The sequence below is a fragment of the Emydura macquarii genome, unplaced genomic scaffold (assembly GCF_026122565.2).
Source record: "Emydura macquarii macquarii isolate MOO-44397 ecotype Brisbane River unplaced genomic scaffold, CSIRO-AGI_Emac_v2 contig_1942, whole genome shotgun sequence".
Lineage (NCBI taxonomy): Eukaryota > Metazoa > Chordata > Testudines > Chelidae > Emydura > Emydura macquarii.
Window position 1 is genome coordinate 13,798 of NW_027132079.1, and position 18,859 is coordinate 32,656.

At 41.6% G+C, this 18,859-nt stretch overlaps 2 protein-coding genes across 2 annotated transcripts in view; both read left to right on the plus strand.

Annotated features, from left to right (window-relative positions):
- Positions 1 to 15,260, plus strand: part of LOC137159821 (NACHT, LRR and PYD domains-containing protein 12-like) — a 28,036-nt gene extending 12,776 nt beyond the window's left edge. The window contains 5 exon segments of the mRNA XM_067558281.1: positions 3,224 to 3,517; positions 6,061 to 6,150; positions 11,975 to 12,148; positions 14,019 to 14,189; positions 15,086 to 15,260. Of these exon segments, the coding sequence (XP_067414382.1) occupies positions 3,224 to 3,517; positions 6,061 to 6,150; positions 11,975 to 12,148; positions 14,019 to 14,189; positions 15,086 to 15,260 (904 nt within the window).
- LOC137159820 (NACHT, LRR and PYD domains-containing protein 3-like) lies at positions 1,636 to 3,099 on the plus strand. Its single transcript, XM_067558280.1, has one exon. It carries the CDS (start codon positions 1,636 to 1,638, stop codon positions 2,998 to 3,000), a length of 1,365 nt encoding a protein of 454 aa, XP_067414381.1. The 3' UTR covers positions 3,001 to 3,099.
- Positions 15,261 to 18,859: the final 3,599 nt, after the last annotated feature.

Here is an 18,859-nt window from a genome sequence, read left to right on the forward strand (position 1 = left end):
TTTGAGAAGATTGGTGCAAATGCTTTCAGGTTGTGGAAACTTTACTCCTGGCCAGCAATGATCAAAAAGACATCCAGTCCCTTATTTCCAGCAACTGCAATCTTCATGAGCTCCCTGGCACATCTGGGAAGTGTGACCAACAGGTCCCAGCATATTGTCAACAGAAAACTGGGGTTTTGTCAAAAGAATTTTTTTTTTCCCATGGAAAATTTCAACTTTCCGTGGGGAAAAAAAAAGCTTTTCTTGTGAAAACAGAAAAAGTTTGATTCTGAAATGCTGCTGGAGTGCTATATGGGAATCAGGTGCCTCATGACCCCTTTCTTCTCTATGGGCTTGGCTCCTCTCTGGACTACATCTTCCACAATGCACCATGGTGTCTCTGCAAGATAGAAAACTGTGGTGCATCACGGAAGATGTAGTCAGGCTAGGGAGGTTGGCCCATGTGTTCTGGGACCACATGCAGAGATACATCACACCAAGGAGCAGGGAGATGATAGGCCCTCTCTGAATGGCTCTGGTAAGACTGCACTTAGAATACTGCCCTCTACTCCTTAGTCCAGTTATTCCAGAAAAATGCATCCCAAATGAGGGGAGCTCTGAGAACAACAATAAATATAATTAAAGGACTGCACACATTGACTTATGAAGAAAGAACAAATATACTAAATTGTTATGGCCAAACTACTATAGAGGGATAAATTCTACACGGACACATACAGAGCTGCTTCCTCTGAAGAAGCCATTTGTTCTGCATTTATTGGATCAATTCACACACTATTAGGAATTGTGTCTGATGACCGTTTGTAGAAATTGTTCACATGTGAATACTGCTAAATCATTTAATGCATTTTGCTTGGTCTGTGTGCTCCTACTCAGGCTAGAACATGTTTTTGTTTTTTTTAAAAGTGTGCTCAGATGGTTTGGCCTTATGCACGCAGCCTGTAGACTTGTTTGAACACTTGAAAAGATGTTTTTCTAACACAACTCCTAACATAGTGTAGACAGGGCTTTCATAAGCAAGTCAGCTGTCCACTCAAATAATGGCACTCCACCTCCTATACTGCACTACTCAGGAGTAGAGATGGGCCCACACTAAACACCAGTATCCAATCCTGTGCTCCAGTGTTTGGAGTGGCAGTAGCAGGGAATGGGGATGGAGGGTGAAGCAGAGAAGAACATCTAGAAGTGAGAAAAACAGAAAGGGATTAACCGAGCTCACAAACAGGAGAGGAGAGAAAACACAACCCAGGAGCAAGAAGAGAAGTAGTTAAAAATGACAAAAGAAGACACAAGGTACTGGGGTGAGTGGGGGGAGAATAAAGAAATAAGACAGAAACTAGAAGAAAAGATCAGAAGAGACAAAAAAGGAATGAGGCCAATTATCCTTATTCAGAAAAGCACTTAAGCAAATGCTTAATTTTAAGCACCTGCTCAATTCTCATTTATTATAATGGGATTTAAGTGTGTGCTTAAGTGCTTTGCTGAATCAGAACCAAGATGACAGATGATCAAGAACAAAATAATTAAACTATAAAAGACAAAAGACAATTTTTAACATGACATTTTACTAGAATTTCACAAGTCACGTGATGGTGCGAAAGCTGGGCAAAAGTGGGGGAGAAGGGAAAATGTAGAATGCCACCAATATTTTGTCTTGTCCAACTTCTGGATATAACCAATGAGTGGCAGTTCACATTATCTCTTTTTGAACAGTGGTACTCAGCATGTCTAACGCTTCATGTCATTGTCATTGAGTTAGATTACAAGAAGAAGTACAGAGAACATATACAAGAACAATACCAAGTAGTAGAAGACAGGAATGCTCTCCTGGGTGAACGTGTGAGTCTTAGCAACAGATACACAGAACTGCTTATTGTAAAGGAACATCGGCAGTGGGAGGAGAAAGAACATGAAATAATCACCAGAGGAAGAAGACACACAGAATTGATGGCTCAACAAGCCAGTCTCACTAAGATTAGTGTTTTATTTGACCCTGATAAAGATCTACCAAGCCCAAAAACTGTGGTGCTGCAGGGAGCTGCTGGAATTGGGAAAACAATGACAGCAAGAAAGATCATGCTGGACTGGGCAGTTGGAAAACTTTATCAGAAAAAGTTTGAGTATGTTTTCTATATAAATTGTAGAAAAACAAATCTTGTTACTGAAAAGCAAAGTGTTGCTGATTTGGTTGTAGACAATTGTCCTGATGGAGAAGTACCAGTTAAAGAAATCTTTGAGGAGCCAGAAAAACTCCTGTTTATAATAGATGGTTTTGATGAATTGAATTCCTTACTAGATATGAAGGATGATAGTCTGTGCACTGACCCATCTGAGAAGAAGCCAGGGAAAACTGTACTGTGCAGTTTATTGAGAAAGAAAGTTCTTCAAAAATCCTCCTTATTGATCACTACAAGACCAACTGCTCTGGAAAAACTAAAAGACAATTTGCGTCATCCACATTATGCAGAAATAATGGGATTTTCTGCAGATGAGAGGAAAGAATATTTTCATAAATTCTTTTGTGATGAAAAGAAAGCAACACAAGCCTTTAATTTTGTCAAAGAAAATGAAATGCTCTTCACCATGTGCTTTGTCCCCATTGTGTGTTGGATCATCTGCAGGGTTATGAAGCAACAGATGAAAAGAGGGGAAGATCTTGCACAAACTTCAAAAACAACCACATCAGTATATTTGCTTTTTCTGAAGCATTTACTACGTGATCATTTCACTGACTCAGAGCATTTGCAATCATCTAAAACTAATTTGCAACCATCTAAAACTAACCTGGGGAAACTTTGCTCATTGGCTGCAGATGGAATTTTAGAACAGAAAATACTGTTTCAAGAAGCTGACCTTAAGAAACACAATTTATCTTTGTCTAACATTCAGTCTCTCTTTCTGAATACAAATATTTTTGAAAAAGATTTAGATTGTGAAAGTGCCTACAGCTTCATTCACCTGAGTTTCCAAGAGTTTTTGCAGCTTTGTTCTATGTGCTAGAGGAAGATGAAGAGACAATGAAAAAACCAGTGATTTCTAAGAAAGATGTGAACAACTTGTTAAATATTTATGGAATATCTAAAAATAATTATTTGATGTTAACAGTACGTTTCTTGTTTGGTCTCTTAAATAAAGAGAGACTAAATGACATAGAGAAAAAGTTACATTGTAAAACATCATCTGAACTAAAGCTGGATTTATTGAAGTGGTTTCAAGCAGAAGCTAAAAAAATCTCCTCTCTCTCCTATAAGACTTATGAGGAACTATGTGACCAGCTTGAGTTGTTTCACTGTTTGTATGAGCTTCAGGAAGAAGAGTTTGCAAAAAGGGCAATGAATAATTTCCAAGAAATAAGATTGGAACACATCCGGCTTTCAACAATGGATGAAATTGCTCTTTCATTCTGTGTAAAGAATTGTTGCAGTAAGCAGTCACTTTACCTATGTAAATGTACGCTTGGGATTGGAGAACGAGAAGAAGGATGGATACAAAAGCTACGGAAATGGTTATTTCCTCTGTAAGTATAGCTGTTTATTTAATATAAATCAGTAAACCTTTAGAATAGCATCTCGTCATGTCATTATTATAATGCCCTATTTTCAGAAGTTTATAAGATATCTGGAGATTTGTCTAGGTTTTTCCCAGGAAGATGAGGTTACACTATGCTTCTGGACCTGGTAGGAATGAGATAGTTGGGTCAGAAAACCTCATGATTGCAGGCTAGGCAGGAATAGGGAAGCGAGGGTTAACCAGAAGGACCCAGAAACAGCTGGGGCTCATTATCTTCCTGGGAAAGTATCCTGGATCAGATAGAAGGATGAGGACACTAGCTGCTATGGACTGGGAGTGGTTGCATACTAAGTATCTGTCTGCATTGAAGAAAAATCAGCTTCCTGTTGAGAGATTTCTAAGGCCGTTGTTAATTTGCTTTGTTGAATTTAAAAATCTATTTGAGAAGTTTGGTTTCTTTGTCCCAAAGGGAGAAGTAACTGGAGCCTCTTTGTTTGATCCTGAATGCATAGGCTCTTGGACACATTTGGTGTACCTCAGCCCAACGAAGGACCACTTGCCACACCATGGCATAATTGCATGTTTGTTCAGTTCAACAATACTGTTGCTCTAAGTGCACACATCCCAGAACTGAAACTCAGGTAGCACCACCTGAACTCTGAGTTTCTATTGTGACATTGTTTAACAATTTAATGACATTGGTCGTTTCAAAATTGAGCTACAGTGAATTTCAGTGAAGTGAATGAGACACTAGGCTTCACACAGAACAGTGAGAATTAAATAAAACAAAGTAGAGCATTGCCTTTTTCACTAACATCACCACAGCAGCTCCCTTCTCTATAACAACCTGAATAATAACTGATTCATGTTAACAGATTGAGGCCAGAAAGGACCATTGTGATCATCCCATTTGACCTCCTGCATAACACAGGCCATAGAATTTCACCAAGTGAGTTAGAGGTTATCTTCTAGAAAGACATCCAGACTTAATTTAAATATTTCAAGTGATGGAGGATCCACTATATCCCTCAGAAGGTTATTCCAATAGCTAATTAATTAAGAATGTGTACCTTATTTTCAGTTTGAATATATCAAGCTGCAACTTGCACCCATTGATCTTGTGCTGCCTTTATCTGCTAGATTAGATCCCTTTGTTATCAGATGTCTTCTCCCCAGGTTGGATTAGCTTTGATAAGCTTGATAGAACTCTTTTAAGATTTTCACTGTAAGGCAGGTTTTCCAGTCCTGAAATAATTGTTGTAGTTCTTCTCTGAACCTTCTCCAGTTTTTCAACCTCCTTTTTGAAGCTGAACACCAGAACTGGAGCAAACGTTTTAGCTTCACCAGTTCACAGTTCTGTATTAGAAGAGCAATATAACCTCTCTCTTCCTGCTCGTTATACTCCTGTTTATATATCCAATGATCCCATTAGCCCTTTCAGCCATAACATTGTACTGGGAGATCCTGGTCAGTTTGTTCTTCGTCATAACTCCAAATCCTTTTTGGAGTCGCTGCTTTCCAAAATATAGGTCCATACTATAAGTATGGCCCACATTCTCTGATCTTTGTATTTGACCCTATCAAAAGGCGTGTTGTTTGTGGGGACCAGTTTACCAAAAGATCCAGATTGTTCTGTATAAGTGACCTGTCCTCTCCCACAGCCTAGTCACAGTAGCAAAGGGGGGTAGACCTGCCCAGCCCCACCAGCAGCTGAACATCAAAAGGAGAAGGTATAAGGACAAGAACCCAGGTTTGTGGAGTCTGGGACAGTTGATATTCCCACAATGCCACCAGGAAGCCATGCAAAGACACAGCCAGGGAGCACTATAGAGAGTAGGCACTGCAGGAAGTACTAACCAAGAGACCCGGTATGACGATACCCTGTGGCCCTCTGATTGGCCAATCTATTTAATCCCAGACTTTGGCCTGCTGCAATGCCAGACTTTCCTGGATCTCCTGATCTCTGGTCTCTGACTCCAGCCTGACTCTGATCGTGATGCTGATTCCTGCCTCCTGACACTAGCCTGGTACTGCCTCTGATCTCCAGTCTCCAGCTCCAGCCTGACTCTGACCCTGATTCGTGCCTTTCAATTCTAAGATCAGTCTCTCTGTCTCTTGCCATCGAGTTGACAAAGAGAGGCCTGTTTGGGTAACTTATTGAAAATTCTTAAGATGTCCCAAGTATGTCCATCTCTCCTTCTATACTACTTGTATTGTTGTAGATAGTTGTGTCCATTCTAGAACCTCTTCACTACTTATTCTGTCCATCCATTTTACCAGCTCACCCATAACACTCTTTTATATGGCCCAGTCACTAGAAGGGAACAAATGATACACAGGGTTAGTATGGGTTACATTACTCTTAGGAATGAATAGCTAACATGAGAGAACAATGGACTTCAGTATCTTTAGATGCTTCTCTTTGTTTTCTTTTTAAAGAGGATAATAAATGTCTGCTGTGGAATAAAGCCTACCCCACCATCATTAGGAAAGAAGGTGGAAAATCTGCCTTTAAGAAATTATATTTAAAACTTCCATTCTCTCTTCTAGGAACCCACTGATGAAAGATCTGAGAAATTCAACTGCACACGCATTGTGTCAAGGACTGAAGGATCCAAATTGTAAACTAAAGACAATATCGTAAGCACACTCCTCTCTTACAGCCCTTTTGTTACTGCTGCTATGCCAGGAGTTTGGCAGCAATGCATTTCTGTACATTGTCTAGTATTGCTCTATGTTCCATTTGAAATTTATCTCTAAGCTGCAAATCATACTAAACATCTAAAGAATCAAACTCCATTTGACATGAAACCACTCAGCTAACTGTGTAGGAAGCCTTTTCTCTGCCCCCACCCAGTAAGTAGGCCAGGTGCTGGGATGATGCACAAGGTGGAGGAATCCTCACCCAGGCCACAGAGTGACTGTGGAGCTTCTTCATGGAGACCAATCCAGTCTAATGCTAATAGTGAGAGAGAGACTCTCTCTCTGCACAGCATCTCCACACATCCAGCCTACCCATGCACAGTGGAATAAACAGTTGCTCTGTGGCCATTGAGAAAGTTGCTGGATTTTCCCTAAGTGAACAAATGTCCTCTGTTCTCTTCCTTTAATTGTCTTATGGGGACAGTGCAATGATTATTGAATGCATAGAGACTTGGGACATCAGGGTAAATGACCAAGTGACCTTTATTTCCTGCTAACTGAGAGCTTTTATGCTTCTCGTGTGTGGTGCTCTGGTGGCCTGTCTAAACGATGGCGCTACGCAGCTATTACAGATGCTACAGTTCTTACTTAGGGCTTTTCTATCCTGAGAGTTAATGTGCAGCAATCTGGGGTGCCATGCACCAACTGGCTGTGTGGACCCTGCTGCCGTGCACTAAAGTTCCTTGGCCCACTTTGACCCTCCCACTTGAGCATCATGTTGTTTATTTTAATCTGTCTTTCTAAAGTGATATGTGTTTTTGTTCTTTATTGAGCAAAAGTTAATCACACTTGCTTTGTTTTTGCTTTTCATTCCATCACCACCTCTGGCTGTTCTGTCTATTTCTCAGCATCTGCCCACCTGTGCATACTTCTCAGCCTTCTGACCCTCACTCATCCCATTCCCCTGGACATGCTACTTTATTTCAAGGAAACAGCAACCTAGGTGAAGACCAGGCACTACAAAAGGGCATAACAAACAGATGGGGAGAAAGCGAGGGAGGGAGGACAAGGATAAACTATAGTCACAATTATCTTAATAAATCATTTCCATATTTTTCATTTATTTGAAGGTAAGGTAGACGTATATTTTGTAGGAAGGGCATATTGTTTTCTAGGCAAAAACTGTAACTCATCAAGATTATTTATTTATTTATTTTGGCGTGAGCTTGCTACCAGAACCTGATCCTGTAAAATCTTATCCATGTGATTAGTCTCCTGGAAGTCAAGAGGACACTGCTTTACTTATTAATTAATTATTTAGCAGTAAGGACTATTTATGTGAGGCAGAATTGCAGGGTCAGGCCCCTATTAAGCAGGCCCCTATTTCCTGAAGTGTCATTAAGCTGACTTTATCTCCCTAGTGTAACTGTACTGTGGAGTCTTATCCATCGTCTTCAGTTCCCACAATTAAATTTTAGGCTCCCTGGAAGTGGGAGCTGGCTCCTTCTGTCTTATAGGTTTTGGGTGAGGGCATCAAATGAAATCTCTGGAGGTCATGGTGCCTCAGCTATAAACCCATGGATTGACAAATGGGCCGATCTCCTCCAAACCCCAAGCCTCATTCATACTATGCCTACAGAAAGGGTGTTTATAATGTGTTTTTTAAAAAATCCCTAACCATTCTAGCTTGTCCTGTGTCCTGGGTGTCTTTTCTGTAGATCATGACTGAAATCCTGGCCCGACTGAAGTATTGGTGGCACCTCAGTCTCTCTTGTTCTCATCCTGTGGTGCACAACAGTTTAGTTTCCTGAGGACTGAAATGTTTTGGGATAGCTAACATCTTTGGGCTTTATATAGGGGTAACCTGGTACTGTTCAGTGGCCTGTGTTATTTAGGAGGTCAGATTAGATGATTGGGTGTTTCATAGTGTTGTGCAAAATGAGGCACTTGGGACTGTTTCAAGGGGAAAAGGCAGTATGCCGCATTTATTATCAGAAATTAAATTAATAACTATCTTAAGCCTATGTGCACACACACACACCAGAAAACATTCTGTAGTTATATAGCTACCAGTCCTGATTGTGGCTTGAGGTGGTAGCTTGGGTCCGTTGCTGGAGTTTGTGGCTTGTGGCAGCTACCTGGCCAGGGAAGCTGGGCATGAGGAGAGCGGGGTCTTTGTCGGGCAAGCACCGACGCTTCTTCTTCTTCTTCCTCTTCCCCCAAAGCCTTGCAATCTCACCCAGTCTTTTATAGGTTTTTGACTTTGATGCAAACTTATGGGTTTGGCTGTGTCGCGTCGCTCCTCTGTGACCGTTGATTAAGTTTGTTCTTTTGTTTTCTGGGGTGGATTCTTCTTTTACTTTTTAGGGATGTGTTCACATTCTTCAGCCGTTAGGATGGACTCCACACTTCATCAGAACAAATTGGCAGTTTGGGTCTGATTCACACATACATACACCCTCCATTCATACCTTGTTCAAATAAGGTTCTTAAGCCTATCATTTAAAAGTTTAGAAAGAGTTTTGTACAAGATAGAATACAAGATGGAATACATTTGATCAAAATGGGGTTTTACATTTACAATATGGAGTATGGCTGAGAGGAGTTCATATATTACAGACAGAATTGTGAGATGGTGATTATACATTCTGGGGAAACAATTTTAATAATAATACCATACAGAGGTTAACACAAATAAGGGTATGAATGAACAAAGCTATAGAGGTTGACACAAATAAGGGTATGAATGAACAAAGCTATGAATGAATCTACAAGGTTACAATTTTATTCCTACAATAGAGTTTAAGGCCAGAAGGAAAGTCCCCTATTGGAATCCATCAACAAGTGGTTCTTCTTTGAGTGATTGCACATGTGTGTTCCACGTAAGGTGTGCACACCCTGTGCACGGTTGTCAGACATTTTTCCCTTAGTGGTACTTGTCATTGTGGCGCATGCACCCTCCACCGTCAGGTGCTGCCATGTGCCATGGTATAAAGGGTGGAGCCAACCTAATCCTGCTTAGTTCTTTCTTAATGCCCATGACAATTGTTGGAGTCAGTTGTCTTGCCTTGTCAAGTTTTCTTATTTGTATATTTTTGCAGATGGTTGGTACCCATTTGCATAGTTAGTGTTAATAATTAAAGTGTTAAGTTTTCTTTAGTGAATTTTTACTCTCCGGTTTCCCCCCTTGTCAAGGTTCTGTTGTTAGTAGCAGGGCATACCTTGATCACTGGGTGTTAAGCCCTGTTTTTCCATGTTCTAAACCAATGCCCTGAGTGATCCAGACTAGTTGTCTGAAGTGCCTTGGTGAATCTCACATAAAGGATTGGTGTCAAGTTTGTAAAGATGTTAAGCCGAGGACCAGGAAAGACAGAGAGGCCAGGCTGAAGTTTTGGTTGATAGAGGCTGCTCTGTGACCACCTTGAGAGCCTATCTATTCCAAGCACGTGCCAAGCACTTCAGTGAAAAGTGTGTCTCCTGTGCTGACTGAATGCCAGCACCGTTCATCCTCCCTGGTGCCGAGGAAGAAACACAGTGCTTCCAAAGGAGATACTGGGAAGGGCAGATTCCCAGCTTCTAAGTCCAGAAAGTTTGTAGACAAGAGTAAGAGTAGAGTGCACTTGTGACCTAAACACTCCTTGGAACAGTCATCAGTTCAGGTAGCACCAGCACAGACACCATTGGGCCTGGAAGCGGCACCTTCGATTTTCTGTGGTACCAGCTACTGTGACTCTCCTGTCAGGGATTATTCTGCTTCCATCCATGTTGGAGGTTTACGCAGCAGCAAGGGATTTATTAAGCCTGCCAGTACCAGATTTTTTGGCGGTCCAGAAGTCCAATCCCTTGGTACCAGGGTTTGCAGTACAGCCTGTAGCAGTATACACAATGCAGCTCTTGGTTAATCAGCATCTCATGGTATCATCCAAAGGAAAGCCAGTGATGTTGGGGGTGCTACTGTTGTCTCCAGACTGTCAGCACCTCCAAGGTCAGAAGAAGCCGATTTTTTGTTAGAGTCAGAGGTCTGCTTTCATGTTTCTCAAGAGCATGCTACACCTAGATGTTGTCCCCTACACCCACTCCCGCCCAGAGTTTACCAATCTGGATATTCACAGGCACCTTCATCCTGGCCAGTTGGCATGAATACATGGCCTGGCAGGAACTGGGGTCCAACTCCTTTTCCGTGGCCTTTTTGGAATGCCTGGGGGTTCCCACTCTTTTCAAGGTCCTCTCTGTGGCCGTCCCATCCCATTTAATCAAGTCGGTGCAGAATCATTCTGCCAGAGATGGGAACTCATTCTTGGTACCAAGCAGGAGGAGTTGGTTCCAGTGAATCCCCACACACACATACCAGAGGAGGCTCCACCTCAACCTTTATTGGCCTCATCCTCTTCTTTGCCAGATGAAGCAGTAGCATCAGAAGAGTCCTCGTTCACACCTGACAACTCATCAGGAAGTTTTAAAAGGGTGGTCACTGCCTTAGACATACAGGTGAAAGTGGTCAGGGAGTCATCCCACAGGATCATTGATGTTTTAGCTGCAGTTGGTCCTTCTTGATGCCAAGTGTTGGAGGACAGTCTTTCAGTTCATATTCAGATAGATGCTGATCCCACTTCCAGTTTGTACTACTCCACCTAACGTGGAATGCACATGTGCAATCACTTGAAGAAGAAACAATTACTAACCTGTCCTGTAATTGTTGTTCTTCAAGATATATTAGAATAATAGAATCATAGAAGATTAGGGTTGGAAGGGACCTCAGGAATTCATCTAGTCCAACCCCCTGCTCAAAGCACATGTTGCATGTGTCCATTCCACATCCCACCCTCTTAAACCTTTGTATTGAGTCTTTTTGGTAAGAAGGAACTGCAGAGGGTGGGAGGTGGCTCTACCCTTTATACCATCACACAACAGCATGTGCCAGCAGAGGAAACGTGCCACCCTGTTACTCAGGGTGTTCATAATCTAAAGTAGTGGTAACTTAACTGTTTCACTCCAGGTGGTTTCAGGAATAAATCAATGACAACACAGCACTTCTGGCTGATGGAGATTAATACAAGCAAGCATGCTCTTATCTAAAGCTACTGTTAATTAGATTTATGCACACACAGACATAAGCAATAGGTTTAGAACATCCCAAATAATTACCTAACATCTGGGATGGTATTGAGTAATTTGCATCAGGTCAGCACTGACCAGATGCTTCCCTGCCAGCAAGTAAATGTGTCTAGAAAAAGTCTCTCAGTATGGCTTCAGAGAACTACTCCAAAGTGCACTCTGTTATCTAGTCCTTTTATACTAACTTTCACAAAACACATAAATCATAATGACCTCTATTGGGTCATCACCTCTCCTAATTTCAGTAAATTACTTTTTAATAAAACATTCCTAATAAGCTTCTGTATCAAATGTGCTCATATTAAACGTCCCATCCACTTATTTTCTTTCTGTCTCAAATTGTTGACTTTTCTCTCTCTGCTTCCATTCTGATTAGCAGAAACTGCATTGACCTTGTCTCCAGAAGCCCTGCTTATTCAAATTAACCCTTAATTATGTGGTGTTTTCTTTTATTAATTCATGGTGGCTGAATGCACACAATATGGCTGTAATTAGCTTGATCAAGTGCTGTGGAACCACATCCCTCAAATCCACGCCAACAGCCTCTGCTGATGGAAAAATCTCCAGCAGTGTACTGGGCATGCACATGCTCGTAAAGTGGAGAAGGACACATGCAACACATCTTGAAGAACAACAGTTACAGAACAGTTAGTAACTGTTTCATACAGTGCAGAAGTAATTTTGATCTGTCCATTTCTTCCTTCAGGTTATCCAGCTGCAAATTCTCATCTGTTTTCCCTGAGGACCTCTCCACTACAACGTTATTTACAAAGGAGTCCCTGGAAAAGCTGGATCTTAGCGCTAACAACCTGGGAGACTTAGGACTGAAACATCTATGTGATGGACTGAAACATCCAAACTGTAAGCTACAGAAACTGCTGTAAGTAATCCAGTGCTATATTTTGTTAGTACATGACTTTTTCATTAATCTGTGTGTGTTGTTTCACCCGCCTGCCATGTCCCATTTTTCAGCCTGTTCGCTCTTTGAGGCAAAGACTATCCTATTTTTGTACAGCACTTAGGACACTGGGGCCTTGGCCTGGCTGAAGCCTCTATATGTTACTGCAATGCAAATATTTATTAATCAATAATACATACCAATATGCGTTGAGATCCATCCTGTCTTGCAAACTAAGCAGGAGTAGGGTGTGTCAATATGTGCAGGGCAGGAAATCTTAAGCTTCTGCAGGAATTGGTGTTGATGGATCCTTCACTGAACATCAGTGATGGGAGTTCTGCCACTGTGCTGACTTCCTTCCATTCTGCCACCAAGCAGCTCTACTTCTCCATTCTCACTGACTCCCATAACCACAAACTCAGATACCTTTTAATCCTTCCTTAAAATCCAGTGTGACCTGCCTCCTCCCTCTCCCTGCTAGCCCCCAGGTCACTCTCCACTTTACTAAGATGGATACATCCCCCAATCGTGGATGCAGTCATACAGGTGTAAATGTGCTTGACACCAGTATAATTTATTCCCGTATGGGAAGGCGATCAGCTGCATGGATATAAGGCAACTTCATTCCAGTATAACTATGTTCACACTAGGCATTGTACCAGGATAACAATTCTGGTAAAAAATCACCACCACCCCTAAGTGATATAGTTACATCAACACAAAAACTGCATATAGACCAAGCTTAAGATCTCCTGCCTACTGCTTTCCCCCATCCCTTCCTTCTACCCCATTTCCTAACCTGCCTCTCTCCCCCATCAGGTTTCTTCCCCTCCCAAATCAGCATGCTACAGCCCCCTCTATCCTAAATAAACCCAAATTGTGAACAAAGTAACCCCCTAATTAGCTGCCCTTTGTCCCAGCTAATTTGGTTGGGAGGGTGATACTATTTGGGGAAAAGCTTTATTAAAAATTAATGTTATATGGAGTGAAAATGGTGATAATTTAAGGCCTGTTGTCTGAGGGATTCTACATGACAATGAGATTTGTTAGTGTAGAAAGAAGATGACTGACAGGTTCTTATTCTCTGTTCTCTTCTGTTTATTCATGATCTCTAGTAACCCAAACCCAGATGAGGTGTTTTACAGCTGAAGCTTACATTTCTATCTTACCTATCCTTGTCATAACCCTCAGCTGGTTCAGGGTCACTAGTGATGCTGCTAAGCAGGGTAGCGCCCACTTCCCTCTTAGACCCAGGCTCTGGCTGCAGGGCTGGCAGTGGAACTGGTGGAAAAACGGGAAAGAAATATTGTGAACATTTTTGAATTGTTTAAACTTTATTAGTTTCCAAAATGCAATGGCTTTGTGTATGTCAACTTTTTAAAAATAAATTGAATGGGTTTTCATTTAAAAATAAGACACTGAATCAGGAATCATGGTGTAGACAAGAAACCTTCAGAGGAACTGGTAGTGCATTCCACTAATCTAACAAGATGTCCAAAGCTGTCATCATCTGCAAGAATATAGCTTGTTAACCATGGCCACTATACAGTGCAATAGAAATCTTCCCTATCTGTGGCCTCTGCATATCATATCAGATGATTATTCAATTGCTGTGCTTTTGTGGGACACTATCTGAAATATTCTGAAAATATTCTTGACATGTACAAATAAAATCTGAATCAGGAACTTGTCACATACTTATTTTAATAATTAAAATGCATGGGGTGACAGGCATACAGACTTTATAGACACTGAAACTATAGAAAGAAGAAAATGTCCCTGAACTAAGGAAAGCAAATACTGACACCTTTGTGGAAGGAGATAGTTTTTCTTCTCTCTGTTGACTTTGCAGGTTGTGGCAGTGCAGTCTCACAGCTGCTTGCTGTGGGGATCTCTCTGCTGCAATCAGTACAAACCAGTCCCTGACTGAGCTGGAGCTGAGTGGAAATAAACTGGAAGATTCAGGAATTAAACTTCTGTGTGAAGGACTGAAGCATCCAAGATGTAAACTGCAGAAATTAATGTAAGTCATTGCTGGCTTCCTTGATACTTTCCTTATTAGACCAGCCTTTTCAAAAGTGGTCTCTAATTTTGATGGTATTTTGAGGTCCTATTTTCACTTATAAAATCACCTGCATTTGCAGGAGCAACTGGATATACAATTACTAAATTGTGTGCACAGGTATTTGGGCAGGTAAATGTGGGTTTTGAACATTCAATCTTATGGTTGTATACAAATGTTCATAACAACCACATTAAAATCCATTTTTCGTAGGACACCGTACAGCATTTCCTTAGCCTCAGAGCCATTTATCCCACAAGCGTTAATTTTATCTCCGCATGCATGTTTGTGCTCTTATGTGACGATGGTCAAGAGCCACAGAAAAAAATTGTTGTCCTGTGACAATGAATAAGAAATTAGAATAAGGAAAAGACTATTATCCCTAAAGTTCTTCTCTCCCCTTCACTCCTGAGCTTCTGTCTGGAGTCTTCTCTCACCCCATGCCTGGCATCCTTCTACAAATTTAAAGAAATAGTACACACATCCTCACAAACACCGGAGCAGGAGTTTTTTGTTTTCTTTTACGTTTTGAACTTTATTTTTACAACAAAGGAAAGTGTATTCCCAATGCCCTCCGCAGAGACTTTGCTCATTCTCAAAAATAGCTGGACTTTTTGTTTTATCTCACACTTCCAGAAGAAATTCACACTGGGTCAGTAGTGACCAGAATTGGAACATTTCATCCCGAAGGTAAGTTTTAGAAAGTTCTGAGTGACGAAATCATGGTAACAGAGTGGAAGTGCTGAAGCAGCCTGAACTATAGATAGCGCTAGTGCTTCAGAACACTAATAAATGAATTAAATGGAGTGAAGTGGTCAGTTCCTCTCTCTTGACTCTGCACATCTCCATCTCTGCAGGGTTTGGGATTGCCATCTCACTGACGCTTGCTGTGGAGATCTCTCCTCTCTGCTAAGCACAAATCAGTCCCTGAGAGAGTTGAACCTGAGCAGTAATAACCTGAGTTACCCTGGAGTGAAGCTTCTGTGTGAAGGACTGAAACATCCAAACTGCAAATTAGAGAAGATAGAGTAAGTGACTTTTGGTTTTCTATATCAAAAGAATACGACCCGTCGCAGTGTGTCCTGGGCTTCCAATCACCTAGACGTGTGTGGATTGCATGAACCAAAGTGGTGAACTGGGCTTATCTGTAAGGACCGAGGGTGGGAGTGCGTTCTATGCTTCCGGGAGGCACTAGACACACAAGTGCTACCGAGGGGAGGGGTCAAAGTGGCCTTTAAGTTTGAGTTTAGAGCTAAATGAAAATTTTCCAATAAAATAACTGCTTTCCTCTCAAATTTTCAGTCTTTCTTCAGAAAACAGAACACTCAAAACACAATCTTTCATCTGAAAACCAAAACATTTTTGTTTTTTCATGGTTTTTTACCCCAAGTAAAAGGTGAACCATTTGGAGGTGAGGGGATGGAGGGAGGGAAACATTTTCTTAACCATCTCTAGTTGAAATGTTCTCAGCCAAATTGTAGAATTTTGGTAAATTTTTGGCTAGTGAACCCTTTACAAAACAATTAAAAAAAAAAACACATTTAGCTAGATTTCTAAACTAGTCACCAAATAACCCAATTGCATCCTGGTTTTATCCTTCCTCACTCCTCCCCCATCCCCCCCACTGTGTACTGTGCACAGTAGCAATGTTATTTCCTTCCTAATACCAAACCAATCCATCGTTACTAAATCTATTAGAAACACATGTATGGCTGTCCGTCATATCAGATGATGATGTCACAGCATTGCATGTGTTCTCGTGTGGCTATATAGCCTGATTCATGAGGAGCCAAGACCACAAACAGATGTTACACAGGAATGTGCAGGCTCCCATGGAACACTTGGCCCTTTTTTTTCATTCAATTTTTCTTGTCTGTCTTCCTCAAACTGTTCACAACCATTATTGACAATAGTTCTCCATAAGGTCAGATTCTGCGTAAGGGTGTCATTGAAATGTTTTCTATGTGGGGACTGAATTGCATAGTGGCGTCTGCAGCACCACATGCACTGCCCCCCCCACGTGGATAAAGAGGCAGCCTAGGGAGGGTTGACTCAGCAGCACAAGCCGCATGTACCTGTCTCCTTATAAGGAAATGAAGTGACCCCACCTGCTGGTGCATGGTCAGCAACTGCCCAGGATAATTGTAATCACCTGGTTGGCTGGTTCATACCTGCCCAGGAAATCAGGAGCACCTGGTTGGCTAAACTCTGAGCCATGACCTTAGAAGGTCATGCAGCAAATAGCAACCAATGGGGCTTAGCCTCTGCTGACCAGGGGAAACTATAAAAGTTCAAACCCAGGTGGCAGAAGGCAGAGAGGAATTGAATCTACCCGGTACTCCTGTATCTCTTGGTCGTGTCGGCTCGGCTCGGCTCGGCGGGCTGACGCATCTTCACTAGCCCGCTTCACTGTGAACTGATCACTCACAGTGGCTCTCTCCCGTCTGCAGTATCTAAAGCAAATGGCAACTGAATTTGGCCAGCATAGTATACCTGTATATAATGTTTGTGAGTATGGATTAACTGTTTTCTGTTGTGTTTGTCTTGTAACTTCTTTGGGGAACTCCAAAACTGGGCACCCTAGTGTCACATGCTGGCAGCCACGCATTGATCCAGGAGAGATCATAAAACGCTAAAGTCTTGGGTGGCACATTTTGTCCTTTCGTGCATGGAGTTCTCCTGCCCTTTGCTATCACTGTTTGCTGAGCAATTGCTTGCTGTGAAACTGTTTATTATAGAAATAGAACTGTTTATTATAAGGATAGAATTGTTTATTATAAAATACAGGGTTTATTGGTTAAGCAAACCCCTAGAATCATCACTGTCTCACTTAAACCCCCGTATCCCAAACCGAACCTATCAGAGAGTTTTTCTCTCCGTTTCCACAATTCAATTTTTCTTGTCTGTCTTCCTCAAACTGTTCACAACCATTATTGACAATAGCTCTCCATAAGGTCAGATTCTGCGTAAGGGTGTCATTGAAATGTTTTCTTTCATTATCCCACCTGTGCTTTCTGAGTGTCAGCTCACCATAGAAAATTTTCTTTGAGACTCTGTTGTTGCCCATTCTGCTAACATGACCTGTCTATTGAAGCTGAGCTAGGATAATCATTGCCTGGGTGCTAGTTGTTTTTGCTTTTTCAAGGATGTTAATGTTTGAGACATTGTCTTACCAGTTGATCTTCTGAATGGAGTGGAGAGCGCACGTGTGGAATTTTTTATGTTGTTTAATGTGTCTGTGGTAAGCTGGCCATGTTTCACACCTGTATGAAAGGGAGGCTATCACTGCTTCATTATATATATAATCATTCTGTTGGTTATTTGATGGTGCGTTGGTTGAGTATCTAATGGTGCAGTCTTCTGAAGGCTTGGCTTGCCTTTTATATTCTATCTGATTTTTCTTGATCCACAGAACCATCATTTGAGATGGTGCTACAAAAGTAGGTAAAGTGACTGATGCTCATTAGTTCTGTAACATCAATGGTGATGTTTGGCTGAGTAGTAGTAGTAGTTGATACAGCTGGTTGAAAGAGGACTTCAGTTTTTTTCCAGGCCGATGGTGAGTCCAAACTGTTTAGTTGCTGTAATTAACCACTGAAGGATGGAATGTTGTTGCTGCAACATTGTCAAGGCTTTTAAGTTGTTACAGCTGCTCAGTGCTTTTGTCCTTGGAGCTCTGGTGTTATCAGCAGTAGCAAAGAGTGCAGCCTGCTAATTCAGCAGACCTCAATGTTACTCACAGAGAAAGACCACAGGCATGGTTTGATGACAAAGGCACTCGGCCAGGTTTATTGCCTTTAAGGCACAGTCCTAACGACTCTCACAACATGCACAACTACATTGTTAATACATGAGTGCCCCATGTCATGGAGCGGCTCAGTCAGCAGTGGGAGTCTCTGCTGTCCCTTTGGCCACACAAAGGGTTAAGGCAAAATACCATGACATTTATAGACTGAGACAAACAACTGGGATGCACAACCTACATACCGACTTACGTGTTTCATGACACTTTTACTTCCCCCTGTACCTTATTCCTGGTATCTCAAACAAAACATCCTTATTCATTATTTGTCAAACCATCTTATCTTGTGCTAGACTGGGGTGTATTTGTACTAGCCTTCTGGAATGTATTTACATAAATACACTGTGCCTAGTGCATTTTAGGAATGCCTATGTTTTTGCAACACTAGCAGCAACTTTGCCAAGTTCATGTACTGGGCAGTGAACTTGTAAGCATCTGCTTTAATACATGGCCTGACTTCGATTCAGAACCCCTGGTTCAGGCCTCGGATCTTGAACCAGGCTCTCTCTCTCTACTACAGTTGCCTTTGAGAGCCTATCAAGGATAAACTGTAGCTCACATTTAACTATGATCAAATAGAGCACAATCATCTGCAAAAAGGGTTTCATATATGAAGGTCTCAAGATCTTTTGTCTTTGCAGTGAGTCTTCAGAGATTGAAGCATTTCCCATCAATTGATTACCTTGTGTAGATGCCCTTTTGAAGGTTGTCTGTTGCATAATTCAGAATGGCTGCAAAGAAGAGACCAAAAAGGGCCAGTGCCGGCCTGCTGCCTTGTTTCATCCCCATAGATATAGGAAATGGTTTAGAGAAGCCATCAGCTGAGAGT